At 34.2% G+C, this 14,677-nt stretch overlaps 1 protein-coding gene across 2 annotated transcripts; it reads right to left on the reverse strand.

Annotated features, from left to right (window-relative positions):
- Nucleotides 1–353: 353 nt before the first annotated feature.
- LOC120090706 (EPIDERMAL PATTERNING FACTOR-like protein 3) lies at nt 354–1,520 on the reverse strand. 2 transcript variants are annotated; one of them, XM_039048432.1, is made up of 3 exons: nt 946–1,520; nt 796–858; nt 354–714 (listed from the first exon to the last, which is right to left on the reverse strand). In XM_039048432.1, exons 1-3 carry the CDS (start codon nt 970–972, stop codon nt 496–498), a joined length of 309 nt encoding a protein of 102 aa, XP_038904360.1. In that variant the 5' UTR covers nt 973–1,520; the 3' UTR covers nt 354–495. The 2 variants fall into 2 exon arrangements, with proteins under 2 accessions (XP_038904360.1, XP_038904354.1); XM_039048426.1 differs by having other exon boundaries at nt 796–827; nt 946–1,386.
- Between the last annotated feature and the right edge of the window lie 13,157 nt (nt 1,521–14,677).

Genomic DNA, 14,677 nt, shown 5'->3' on the forward strand with positions numbered 1-14,677 from the left:
AGTTGGATAACAGCCATTAAAAAAAATTGTTTAAAATACAGCTAACTTTTAATAACCAAAGTGCAACTTCTAAATTCATCAAACAACTAATTTTACCAAATTTCGTAATTAAACAAAATATTCAACCAAAAAAAATTCCAAGCCAAAACGAGCGTAATCGACTAGAATTATAAAGCTTCTAAAAATTAGAAAGTAATTTTCAAAAAACTATTTTTGTTTTTAAAATTGGACTAAAAATTCAAATATTATATTTGAGAAAGATACAAATTATGATAAAAAATATGAATGAAATAAAATTAATTTTCAAAAAACGAAAACAAAGAAACTTTGCTAAACTAACATTGAACCTCATAGATATTGGAAACTAACTTTCAATTAAGAAATTCTATACAGTGGGATGGGAAATGATGCAAAAGCCAAAGAAAATGATGGAAAAAGGAAGGTTATTATTTTTTTTATTATTCTATTGTTTTTTTTTTTTTTTTGGTCTCAGAATCAAGGGCTGTAAAAGGAAGGGCCACACTTGCATTTCCAACCCTCAGGCTCATAGTTAGTGTATTGGACCCCCACATGGCTGTGCCTGTTGGTGGCTGTAGGCACTTGAATGGCTTCACATGGAATGCATCCATAGCATTTGTGCTCACAGCTCGGCGGACTTGACCCTATTTTCCTCATCCCTCTATAGAATGCTTCTTCATTTACACCTTTACCAGCCTTTACAGACAGCAAAAAAATGAATTATTTCACCAAACAGATCACATACAAAGAGATAAAAGGTGGGAGAGGGGGGCTGACCTCTTTTGAATCCAAAGAGCCTGAAATAAGACCTGGCAGCAACAAAAGAAAAAACCAGACGACCTATGGCTAAGTAGATGTAATCATTGGATTGAGAAAGCCAACAAGAAAAAAGATCCAAGTATATTGGTAACAAACAAACAAACAAACCTTGTTGTTTATGAGGAAGGAGAGCATGATTTGGAGCAAAAGTTCTGGCTGCAGCAGAAACCCAACAGGCTAATTGCAGAATCAATATAAAACACCAGTATGTTCTTTTCATGTCTTCAATAGCCAAAATGATATTGATGATTATTGTGGGAAAGAGATGGTGAGTGGAAAAAATGGAAAATGATTTGAGTTATAAGAAGAAGGTGGGGGAAAGCTTAAGCCTTACAAGGAGGATCACATTTCCCCGTGCCCAAAGTCAGAGCCTTTCTCTCTCTCTCTCTCTCTGTGTGTGTGTGTATATATATATTGTTTTGTTTTGTTTGGTTTGGTTTGTTACTCTTCCAAGGTCCTAATCTTAGGACTGGCAGAGAGATTTTGCGTTAGAAACAAGTGATCGATTCCAGTTTCTTATCAAAGCAAAGCAAAGTCTCTCCACTCCACCTCATATCATTTGACAACTCACCATGAATACATAGAGAAGAGAACCTTGCAATTGCAAGAGTGCAAGAAATGAGCTGTAGAAATCCATTTTTCCTTCTTCTTTTTTTGATTTTGTCGCCTTCCAATACGATCCAGCCTCTCTCTTTCGCTCACTGCCAAATCAGACTAGTAAATGAACCAATACAGTGATCCCTATAAGGGCAGGCCCCAGCATAACAGCCACCCTCCCTTTTTCTCTAGGCTCTGCCATACCTGCAGAAGCAAGGTAAATATTCACAATAAAAAATTAATTTTTTTTTTTAAAAAAAATACCATCTACCAAGCCTGCAGGGTCATTATTTCACTCTGATAGTTTTATTCCTATTTAAAGCAGAAAAGATCCAGTGACAGAGAGCTATTTATGCAGAAGAAGGAAAAAGGCATCAATGTCTGAGATTCTGAGCACATTCAGCCCTCCAGAAAATTTTATTGAGTTAGTTAATAAATTAAATAAGGTACTTTTAATGGGGTCAATCTTTTATGGTATGTTTCCCACTATCTAAGATTATAATAACAATATTTTACTACAGTAAATATTATTTTGTATTTTCCAATTAGTTACAGTTAACATCATTTTAAAACTTTCGTTTACTATCGTTTTTACTATTTTACATTTATTATTTTATTATTTATTGCTCCAGTATTTACTATTTCTTTTTTAAACTAAAATATTTTCACTTTAAACACATACTATTATAATTCAAACTAAAATAATCTACATCTCAAACATAAATTATTATAACTCAACTATAATAACTTAGAAATATAATAAGCAACTTCTTGCCCCAAACGACCACTTACAGGTTAGTAGATTGAGAACATGATAAAATGCTGCTCCAAATCCAATCTCAGCCATCCATTTATCTTAGGTTAAATTATAAAAAATGTCACTGAACTTTATTCTTTGTGATAAAAATGTCTCTGAAGTTTCAAAATTTTCAAAAATACCTTTAAACTTTAAAAAAGAGTTCAAACAATACCCTTGCCGTTAATTTTGGATGGAAATCGTTAAAATTTTGTTTCAAAAAATACCCTTAAACTTTCAAAATGTTTCAAAAATACCTTTAATTTAATAAAAGTTCAAAAATACATTCACCGTTAGTATTGAACAAAAATAATTAATTCTCCATGAAAAAAATGACTCTAAAATTTAAAAAAATTAAAAAAAAAAAATCATAGTGATCGATTTGTTTGAAGTTTTTTTTAAGTTCGAAAAAATCAATTTTAAAATAAATTATATAGTTATCTCACTTTTTTCATATAGGTACTTTGTCCCAAACAATTTAAAAATTCAGAGTTATTTTTGAAACAAAATTTTTGAATATTTTTAAAAGTTTTGAAACTTCAAACATTTTTTATACAAAGCATAAAGGTCAAGGTTACTTCTTATAATTTAAAATTTATCTTATAACCAAAGATGGCAATCAAGAGCCGTTGGGGTGTGGAGGGTCCCAATTTGTAAGTAAAAAATGACGTTAGAATTAATCCGCACCAAAACTATCATATCACACTCAAATTTGCCTGTTTTCCCCGGTCACCACCACATTCTCCATCGATCAAGCTTAAATTACACATATTCTTTGTACTTACCCAATATTCATTACAGCAATTCTTAACATCCGCAATGAAAGGTTAATCCTTTATTTGACTCTATTTGGAGAAGTGTGATGAACAAATTAACAATGTCAAACTTAAAACATGGGAAGCAAGCCTTAGGCTTAAACTGTCACACGAGCAAATAATCAAACAGATGGCAGACACTAATCAGCGGTCTCTCTAGATTCAAGATAGCAATTCTTAACACCCCGAATGAATATATAATCGCTTAGTTGACTCCATTTGGAGAAGCGTGATAGAATGATGTCAAAGTTAAAACCTGGGAAGTAGGCGTTATATTAAAACAAGTCACAGAGGCAAATTATCAAACACATGGCAGGCACTAATTAGTGGTCTCTCTGACTATAAAGGACAAAGAAAGGGGCACTGAATCACTGTTCAAGCGGTTCGATGGGATGTGAATAATGCGAAAATGAAAGGATTTTGTAAAATAAAAATGGACAACGACAAAAATGGATAAGCAGAGAAGGTACTTTAAGCATCAAATGCACCGATTGTACGTTTTGAAGTAAGCTTTGTCCTGTTCAATATCGTCTGGGGATTTCTTATTGATAATCCGCGAGATTTGAGTGATTTGATTATTCGATCTGCTACATTTTCTTTCACTCTTCCTCCAGTTCTTCTTCTTCTTTTTGACCATCCATTAAAATCATGCTGATTTCCCTCAGCGGCTCTGGATTAGGAAATACCAGGACCCAGCTTTAGAATTTCAACCACAGAAATCGACCCTCAAACATAAAACGGTGTAGCATTGAATAATTTGGATTGGTTTGATTGGCAACCCAAATGACTCTAATAAAGTTTCCAATCCAACCCAACCCTTAAAATTTGGATTGGATTGGGTTGGATTATTGGGTTATAACTTATTTTTTTATTTTTAATGAAAAATATGTAAATTTATATGGTATTTATTGTAACTAAAATCTCATAACAATTTTAAAAGAAAAATACCAAATATGATGTTAAATATCAAATATGGTATTTATTGTTAAATCTCATAAAATCTCATAAAATTAAGATGTTAAATATCAAATATGATATTTATTGTAAATTTTAAACAAAAACAAATATCATCACAATTTTAAAAGAAAAATATTAAAAATTCAAAAATTATCGATACAAAAAAAATTAAACTTTATAATTTTGTTTGGGTTGGGTCAACCCAGATTATTTTTTAGCAAACCCACAACCCAACTCATCCTAATAAAAATAGAAAAATTCAACTCAACTCAACCATTATATTTTGGGTTGGATAATCTGGGTTATTCGAATTATTTGAACACCCCTATTTGAAACCAACCTAATGTTTCAACTGACTTTCCACATTGTACTTGGAGAAAATTTTAAGGATAAATTATAAAAAAATGGCCTTGGATTTTGTTATTTGTTAAAAAATATCAATACCAAAAATACCCTCCAACTTCCACAAATATTTCTAAAATATTTTTTGAAGTAAAAATACTTTAAAATTTTGAACGAAAATTAAGATACAAAATGGTTTCAAGTTTAAATGACTACAATGTTTTAAGTAATCACAACACGGTTCTCTAAGTCTTCATGTTTGACATTCTAATGGTAATTTTGAAACGTTTATGAAAGTTCATGAATAATATTGCACTAATTATTTAAAGTATGGAGGCATTTTTAAACAAAGAGCAAAGTCGAAGGGTGTTTACTATAATTTAGCCAATTTTAAATTTTACCACAAAACTTTGGAATTGTAGCGATTTAAATATGTCCACTACATTTTACTTGGATAAATATTGTGCATGGTTAATAATTTTATCAATTAAACTTCTAAAATTTTATAAATGGATAAATTTAAGCTCTCAATTAAAAGTTGATTTGAAAATTATTGTCCATGTATAAATTATGGTCTTCCATTTTTTAATATGACATTTGAATTAGTCTACCCATGTTTAATAATTAAATACATGAACAATTTTTCAAATTTAATCTTAATAAATGGTGTAAATTGATTTACTTATAACACTTAGAAATTTAGTTGAAACAATTATATGTTTCACACTATATTTTTCGAGCTAAGTTTGAAGGATGATGTAAATTGATACACTTAAAATTCATTGTTTAAATTGATACAATTATTAGTTAACAGTTTAAATTGTTGCAATCCAAAAATTTAGGGGTGTAAAATGATATTTTCCATATTTAAATTTTATAAGGATCTATAAGCTACATGAATAAAACTTTAGAAATCTACTAGGTACAAAATAAAAGTTCAAAGACTTGTTATACAAAATTAAAAATTTAAAGACTTGTTAGACACTCTTACACTACAAGAAATAATGGTTACGATAACTAATGAAAAAGACTATAAAAGACTTTTTATAGCTTTTATGTTATTAGAAGTCGGCGACTTTTTATGGTTTTTTTGTAAAGCTATAATGGAGGCTATAGTAAAGTATGAAGATATAGCATGTATACATGGCTACGAAAATATTCAATACTATTAGTCATTAAAGCTATCTTTAAGATATAATAGCTTACTCTCAATGTTATCTTTATTATATAATAGCTTTTTCTTAATGCTTTGTTTAATAGATGATAACATATATATCTTTAATCTTAAGCTATAACAAATAATATTGAAATTATGCTCATTTATATTACAAGCACTTGTTTTAACTAAATAAATACATGAAGTACTTCATAATGTATGCATTAACTACAATGATTTCCTTTCATTATTGGAATTTTGTAATTGATAGCACTAAAACTGTGCTATCTAACTTCGCTTAAATTGGGATTGTTCTAGGCTTTTATGTGTTTATTATGTTATTTGTAGGTTTTGAGCACGCAGAAGATAGAATCAAGCATTTGGGGTTATTTGGGGTTAATTTGAAGAAATTTGGAGTAAATTTGAGCATCCAGACTTCAAAAGAGAAAAATTACCAAAATGCCCCGAACCGTGCAATGCAACCTTCCACTAAATGTAGAGTTACGCTCAAAGACAGAAGCAACACATCATAAGCAACGTAATTATCCTAGTTTTACGTTGCATCCTTACGCTTAAAGGCAAAATGCAACATATCTGGGTAACATATCAATGTTGCCATTTGCGTAGTTAAGCTATCGACTTTGACAAAGAAAACATGCGCATGATCGGTGAACAACATAACACATCAGAGTAATGACGCTACACCTTAGGCTATGATAAGAAAAATTCAATGTAATTAGTGCCTATCGGTGTCGGTTATGCTGCGACTTTAATATAAATTGAATTCTTGCCGAATTAGGTCAGAATTCAACCAACCAACCGACGCACACACAATTCCTCTCATCTTTTCTCCTCTTTTTGGTCGGTAAAATGTATCAAAACGATTCCTTGGTGATTATTATGAATATTATAGGCTAAGGTAATCGTTTCTAGATTGGGTTTTAGGACTTTTTTACCTATTTGATGCATTTATGAAGTTTTCGAACTAGTTATTTGCAATTGTCGGATTTGGTTCTGTTCTTAAATGTTTATGATTATATTATTGGATGCTTGAAAATTTTATAATTATCGATTTTGATTGACATTGGACATGCGACGCTTAATCTTGTGTTAATCAACTAGAAGTAATAGGTTAGGTTAGCTTACAAATCATTAAGATGAGTTTTGTTCTAACCAACCTATAACCGAATCAACCGAATATTTATTTAATGTTGTTCCTATTACATATTCAACCTAATTTCGCCATAGATTTTAATGCTATTAGGCCAAGCATGTTGTTCATCAATTTAAATTGAGCTAATTAGTTTATTAGATCGAATAAACTGGTTGTTCCAATTAATTTGGTTAGGTATAAACAATTGCTTGACTCTAGTTATGAGAATCTTATGATCGAATGCATCGAATAGGAGAATCCCGTAACAATCTAAGCTAGGCTTTTTTCTCATTGTTTTCACAACTACTCTATTTTATGCATTTAAATTTCTTTTGCTACAAAACCATTTTCAAATCCCTCCTTCGGTTACCTTCGAGCTGAACACTTTAATTAAGAAATTCTAGAGCTCTCTGTATTCGACCCAGACTTGCCACTAAGACAGTGGTGGGTATGGTTAAATTATTTAGTCCATATCTGGACGGTGAAATTCGTACTGAAAAAATTGGTGTCATTGTCGGGAATTCAAGTTTTTTTTTCTAAGGGTTTCCGATTCTCTTTTTCTTCTTGATTTTTTTTTTTCTTTCTTTATATGACCTGATTCTCCCAGTATTAAAATTCTTTGTTGTATTTTGTAGAGCTTGGTAGGGAGGAAAAAAGACAAAGAAGAGAGGCTAAATAGCGAAGAGTTCTAAAAGAGCAAATTCAAGTTGAAGGCATATTTGAAGAGGAGCATTCTAAAAAGCATTTTGAACAGGAGACAATGGTGCAACCTAAAGAGCTCACCTCGAAGAAGCTTTTAACTCCCAGCCTTACTCAATGACTCCTTTACATCACTTACCCCAAGACCATAGGTAATTTCAAGTTAAAAATTGATCTAGTTCATTTACTACCTTCTTTTTCTAGACGTGCATGTGAGGATCCATACAAGCACTTGAAGGACTTCCACATCGTGTGTAGTGGAATGCATCCTCACGGTGTAACTAAGAAGCAGCTCAACCTACGAGCCTTCCCGTTCTCTCTACAGGATGACGCAAAAGACTAATTTGTTGGTATTGGTGTTCGAATTCTCCCAAAGTCTCGTTGTTTTGTAAAGATACACATTGTTCAATGAATAAAATAAGTGTTATTTAATTCTGGCATTTACTCATATCCAATAAGCAATGCTCTTTGGTTATCTTATGTGAACTTAAGTATGTATATGTGATATACAAGTGGATCATGCCTTAAGTGATAACCTAAATAGGTCTGTAGTATAAGGATTAAGGTGGGATACCTGATCTTGGGGACACTACGGATACAGCCCACTTTGTAGAAGTTTTCAAGTGTTGTAAACTACTACAGATGGTAGATCTTGACCATTCATGTGAAGACGTGCGAGCAGGGGTGTCCTATACAAAGAGTTTATATAAGACCTAGACCACTAGATGACTAGACTCTGTATATAACACCGTTGATACGAGAGACTTACATCTCACCTAAATGACCATAGGTGACATGACCTCAATCCTGAGTGTTTTGGAAATTCGTGCCTTTGAGGGCGGTCCTTTGATTAGTATGGATGAGAGTGGCCAGATTGCCAACTTAACATGCCTACCTTTTTGGAGACTTGTCTGATTTAGGAGTTGGGAACTCAATCCACAAGATGGAATTCACTCCTTTCCCGAAGCATGGATAAGTAGAGAGATTGCTCCCTTAAGGGTTGATTCCGGGGCTTGAACATAGTGGCCACAACTTCTCTTTGGAAGAGAAGACTCAATCATTGTAGGACTATGACTTATGTTCATTAAAGAGATCAATGGTACTTAAGGAGACAGATGTAACTACAAGGGCATAATGATTATTGGCCCAACTGTACTTACGAGCGATCTGTGAAGGGTTGTCGCCCTATTGATTGGTTAAGATGGATACATAATATATTTGTGGTAAGGAAAGTTCAGTTGTCGGTCTTTAGTGGAGTGCATGGCAGTTAACGGATGGTGGTTCCCATGACTAAAGAGTTTAGTCAGTTATTCACGTATCGTTGGAGCTTCGAGCTACAAGTCCATGAGGTCCCCTTGATAGTTCAATGGATTCAGTTGAGAATCAGTTCTTGGTGTCGATTTGAAATGTTCAAATTGACAAAAGGTATTTTTATTATATATGATATAATCGGTATAATGTATGAGATACATTTAGTGGAGTATTGATCTAAATGAGATTTATATTAAGTACCATGGAATAGAAAAAGAACTATGGTTTATATGTTTCATGAGATGGAATGTTAAAACTATAGGTTATAAATATAGTATGATAAGTTGGTTATCATTTATATTTATAATAATATTAATTATTGGATAATTAACACTCTTTTTTTAATAACCAAGTGAGTGGGTGGTTATTGAATTCATGGTAACCGTGAGTTTAAAAGGAAATTGGTCTTCCTATTTTGAAAATAAGTTTTTACAAAAGATTGAAAAAGTTTCGAGTTTTCTCTCCACGCAAAGAAACTCACAGTGTCGTCAAGTAAATTTCGGATTTACTAAACAATGGCAGGGTGAGCTAAACGATCGTGCAATGGCGAGCTAAACGATCGTGCAGTATTTACTAAACGATCACATAGCTTTTCTAGACGATCACTTGCCCAAGTAAACGTAGTGTACAGCCTGTAGGCGACAGATCGAGCTAAACGATGAGCAAAACAATCGCATAGCTTTTGCTAGACGATCGCATAGCTTTATCTAAACGATTGGACATCGACCTATACAATAGGTCTCCGCCATCTCTCGCTTACCCAGTCGTGTGCACGATCGGTGTTTCCTCCTTCGTCTGCCTCATTCTAGTCTGAACAGAGCCCACCTTTTGGATTCTCACACCGAGAATACCAAGGTAGCCTTGTTGGTTGTGTCAGACTCAACTCGACACCGTCAAGGTTTTATTGAGGTTGTTCGTGGTGCTGTGAAGGCCATTTGTGTTGCTAAGGAGTTTGTGACCAAGGCGATCATTGAGGACAAGTGCGGAGTGCGAAGTGCTGTGTTCGTTGCTATGATGCGATCGTGTAGATCGAGCATTCGAAGTTACTGTTGTTCGACCGATCGTGCGCAATGGAGCGTGAAGACGCTTCTTCGATTGTTCGTACAGTTTTCTCTTTGTGCATTTGTTGTTCATGCTATAACTTCTGCATTTTAATTGTATAACCGCTTGTTTGAAGTCGACTGTAAATGTATTGTTCGTTCATGATTGTGATTTGGAATAATCTTTCTTCCGTAATTCATGGAAATCTCACTTCCGATTTCCTTCATGGTTGCACTATCTACCATCAGGGTGTATCACCACTTGGACAGAGATAAAGAAGAGGTTTCTGGATAAATTTTTTCCAGCATCTAGAGTCGCCAAAATAAGGAAAGAGATTTATAGCACCATAAAAGAGCATGTAAAATGATTATACGAGTATTGGGAAAGGTTCAAACGCCTCCACGCTGGCCTTCCAATCATCATATCCTAGATCACCTCCTGATTTACAACTTTTATGAGTGATTACTACAGTAGGACAAAAGTAATATCAATGCAGCTACAGGTGGAACACTTGTGAACAAAACTCCCTTTTAAGCTATGAAGCTAAAAATAACCAGCATTTTGGGACAAGAAATCATAGCTCTTAATCAACCACATATTCGCAAGAGGCAAATGAACTTAAAGTTGAAATTGTTGAACTATCTTCTCTTATGAAACAGATTTTCTCTGCAAAGACGCAATCTAAGAGGTAAATTATGCTGGAAATCAGAAAAGCAATCAAATGTACAATGTTAATTGTTGGGGAAACCAAGGACACCAGGGCCAAAGCAGTTTGAGTATGCCTTTATATTGAATTTTATGCCCTAAAACTCGTAGATATTAAATGTAATTAATTGACAGCATCAATAAAGAGTTATCGATGTTATTTCTGAAGGATCTCTTAACGAAGAGTTCCATGAGCGCGTTCGGATCGCTCCAATTTCACCGTGATCGAAATATACCATATACATTCAAACGCACAGTTATGCAAACAAACAGTAATTAATAGCATACTCTGAACAAGAAATAACAAGGGAGAGACTTTTCATACCAGTTGAAGATGCTCTTCAAACTTTTGAACTCAATGCAGCGGAAGACCTCTACCCGAACAACCAACACCTAGCAGATGCGTCGACTACAGCTGCACGAACAACCGAAAACACACGAACGCGGCCGAGACGACACCACCAGAAAGAAGCCTTAGGTATTCTCAGAGTGATAACCCAAAGCGTGGTCTTTGGTGAGTTTGGTAGAGGTAGGAGGAAGAACTGATCGTGTAGGTGATAAGCAAATGGGAAAGAATATAAAGCTATCACATAGAAAAATGATTACCACTTAGAAGAAACTACACGATCGTGTAGATTTTATCAAACGATCTTTTAGAAAACAGTAGGCGATCGTTTAGCAAATACAACACACTATACAATCATTTAGGAAAGCTAACCGATCATTTAGAACTTAGAATGCGATCATTTAGGTGCTAGGTATGCGATTGTTTAGGCGCTGAGCAACTATCGTATAGGCTCTCGAGTTTAAGCGATCGATTACTTTTTCACACGAACGCAAACCTTCGATCTTTTTTCGAACCTTTCAAAATGAAACAAATTTCATTTTTATTCATCGGTTATAATAACTGACGTTGTTCCCCACTAACGCACGTCCGAGAGAGATTTTAGGTTAATTATTATATAATTAACCAATTAAATTATTAATAAATATAATCATATTATATTTTTATCCTATAATTTGATATCACATATCTACTATAGTAATTTCTCCTCTACTTGATATAAATCATATTTATATCTAATTTCCTCCAAAATAATGTATCTCTACATTTATCCAATTATATCATATATAATCGAACTTCCTCTTGTCAATTTGAACATTTCAAATTAACCCAAACACTGATTCTCGACTTTATCCAAGCTACCGAGGGGACCTAATGAACCTGTGGTTCGAAGCTCCAATAGGTCCGTGAATAGCTGACTAAAGACCAACAACTGAACTTTTCTTACCAAAGATATATTTCTGTGTCCATCAGATATAAGCAATCATGAGTACGATGACCCTTCACAGATGCTCGTAAGTACAGTTGAGCCAAATTATCGTTTTGCCCCTGTAGTTACATCTCACTTCTTAAGTACCACTGATGCCTCTAATGAACAATACAACATAGTCCAACTATGTGTGAACACCTTTCGGGCTAATAGAAGGTGTGCGGCGTCACATCGTTCAAGCCCTGGAATCAGCCCTTAAGAGAGCTATCTATCTACTTACCCTTGCCTCGAGGAAGGAGTGAATTCCATCTTGTGTAGCTAAGTTCCTAACTCCCAAATTAGATGAATCTCCAAAATGGTAGGTTTGAATCGGCGACCTGGCCACTCGCACCCATACAAATCAAAGAACCGCCCTTAATGGCAGGAGTTCCAAACTCACTCAGGATTGAGGTCATGTTACCTATGGTCATCCTAGTGAAGTGAAGTCTTTGTCATGAACAATGTTATATAACGAGACGTTAACACTTTGTGGTCAGGTCTTATACAAACTCTTTGTATAGGACGCCCCCGCTCGCATGTCCCCAATATGAATGATCAGGATCAGACCATCTGTGATAAGTCACAACATTTGTGACCATTCCACAAAGTGGGTCACGTCCGTAGCGTTACCAGGATAATGTTTCCCTCCTATATCTATACACTACAGACCATTTTGGTTATCACTCAAGACATGATCCACTTGTATGTCACCACATACATGCTTGAGTTACATACAGATAACCAAGGATTTTATGTTTATTGGTTTGTGGTAAAGCAAATAAAATAAGCAACTAATCTTAATACAAGATGTGAAGTAAATATCATATATTATATAACACAAGCATTCGTACAAACTGTTTACAAACTACAGAACACGAGACTTTAGGGTATCAACCTCAACATAATATGCATAATGTTAGTGTCATCTCTGTTGTAAACTGTATGGAGAGCTCTGAGGTGCATGTTGATGATCCAGTAGAGGTTATAAGTGAAGAGAAGGCAGAGGATTTTAAGGAGCAAATTGCCAGCTCGCCTAGAAAATGAGGTATAAGATATGATTCACCTTTGAATTTAAAAGCTAATATCCCTTGTGCTCCTTTTTCTAGCAGGTTGACTGTTCCTTAGGGAGGACCACTCAAGGAGAAAGTGAGTTCAATGCAGTCTTCTGGAGCCAATAGCCCTACTTCAAAGGGCAAGAAGGTTTGGGTTGAAATTCCAAAGGAAAATAAAGATGAACTTCCTGAAAAGAAGGGAAAAAAACAAGAAAAAGAGGTCAATCAAGAGGTAATACTGTCCGGTAATCTTCCTGTTAAGAAAAATGACCTAGATGCGTTTTCTGTGCTTGTCTGATAGGCACTGGAAAATTTGAGCATGCTATGTTAGACTTAGGGTTTGCAATTAATATTATGCATGCTTCTGTGTATGTTGATTTTCAATCCCATATCCTGCACCCTGTTGATATTTTGGTGCAGTTAGTTGACCATTCCCTTGTTAGGCTAGTTGATTTAGTCAAATATATGCTTGTTAGAGTCAATGGCCTAACTTTCCCTTCTGATTTTTATGTAATTAATGTGAATGTTGATTCTACTTCTTCTTCAGAATTATTTGTGTTGCTAGGTCGACCGTTCTTAAAGACTGTTAGGGCTATTATTGATATTGATCAAGGCTCCCTAACTCTTAGGCACAAAGAGAAAACTGAAAAGATTTATATGATTGATTCTACTTCCCCCACTAATCATATGTATTCTAGTACTCATATTTTACAGAATAGTGGCCAACCTCCTAAGTTGGGGGTGGGAGATGGAGACTTGGCAGTTTGTGATGGTTATTGTTGATGAAGCCAAGTTCGAGTCGAGCATACCGACCTTAATCAATTGTGCTACCTAGAGGCAACCAACATTTACATTTTTATTGCTTTCTTAGTTTAGGTCTCTTTTTGTTAATTTTTTATCTTTGTTGAGCTTAATTCTTCCTATGTTTTTTTATCTTTAGGTTTTAGTTGTCCTCCAGAAGATAGAGACTTATATTTTTTATGAGCCAAATATTACCTCATCTAGTATGCCAAATTTCAAGGATGTTTTTTTGTTTCCCTTTTCATTTTGTCCCTTGCTTTCTATTCTTTATCACATTGGGGACAATGTTAGAATTTAAGTTAGGGACGGGATATGTCTGTGTTTTGGTTGGAGCCCTTGAGCATCTAAGATTGGGCTATTTTGTTTGTATGCTTTTTCTGCATGTTTGCTCATGTTAAGTGGTTCGTTATGATGATTAGTCTATGACACACTCCCTTGTGATTTTAATTTGTATGACATGATGTTTGATATGAATAATCATGGAGCCATTTTTAAAAAAATTTCTTACTTTCATGTATGCTTAAGTTTTTTATCAGCCTTAATTAGGCCTTACATGCTTAGAATCGTATTACTTAGCCTGTATTTTTATTGTCACTCCAACAGGCCCCAGTGATTAGAGAGTGTCTTACATGATGGATTGTAATGTAATACTAAGGGAGAAAAATAATTTATATGCCTACTAAAAAAAATCAACTGATATATGTTTGCATTGAGAAGAAAATATCATCAAAAGAAAAAAAAAAAAAAACTTGTAACGTAAATAGTATAGAGTGTGGTATAGTCTTGTGTGAGAGAGTGAGTATAGTTCCTTACAGTCTTGTGTGAAAGCTAATGCTCCTAGGCAAAATAAATGCAAGTTTAGGGACCTAGAGTTAAATTTTAGGCCCCTTAGTCGAAATATTACCATCTTCACTGTTTTGGTGCTTGATGGTTGGTATATAAACTTGTGTAGGGGGAAAACAAATTGAAGGCCTTTTAAAACCACTCTGAGTTGTTAAGACTTAATTAGTGTTAGGATCTACTAGTATGCAATGGAAGCAAACAGAATCAATAAACGCTCTAATTACATTTAATTTGAGTTCAAGCATGCTTAAACAGAAAT

Source organism: Benincasa hispida, chromosome 1 (genome assembly GCF_009727055.1).
Source record: "Benincasa hispida cultivar B227 chromosome 1, ASM972705v1, whole genome shotgun sequence".
Taxonomy (NCBI): domain Eukaryota; kingdom Viridiplantae; phylum Streptophyta; class Magnoliopsida; order Cucurbitales; family Cucurbitaceae; genus Benincasa; species Benincasa hispida.

What these genes read in the sequence shown, in the direction of transcription:
- LOC120090706 (XM_039048426.1), bottom strand. Translation starts at nt 1,057, where the DNA reads ATGAAAAGAACATACTGGTGTTTTATATTGATTCTGCAATTAGCCTGT. An exon ending in CCTTCCTCATAAACAACAAG is followed by an intron (nt 828 to 945) that starts GTTTGTTTGTTT and finishes TGTTGCTGCCAG; the next exon opens with GTCTTATTTCAGGCTCTTTG. An exon ending in GCTCTTTGGATTCAAAAGAG is followed by an intron (nt 715 to 795) that starts GTCAGCCCCCCT and finishes CTGTCTGTAAAG; the next exon opens with GCTGGTAAAGGTGTAAATGA.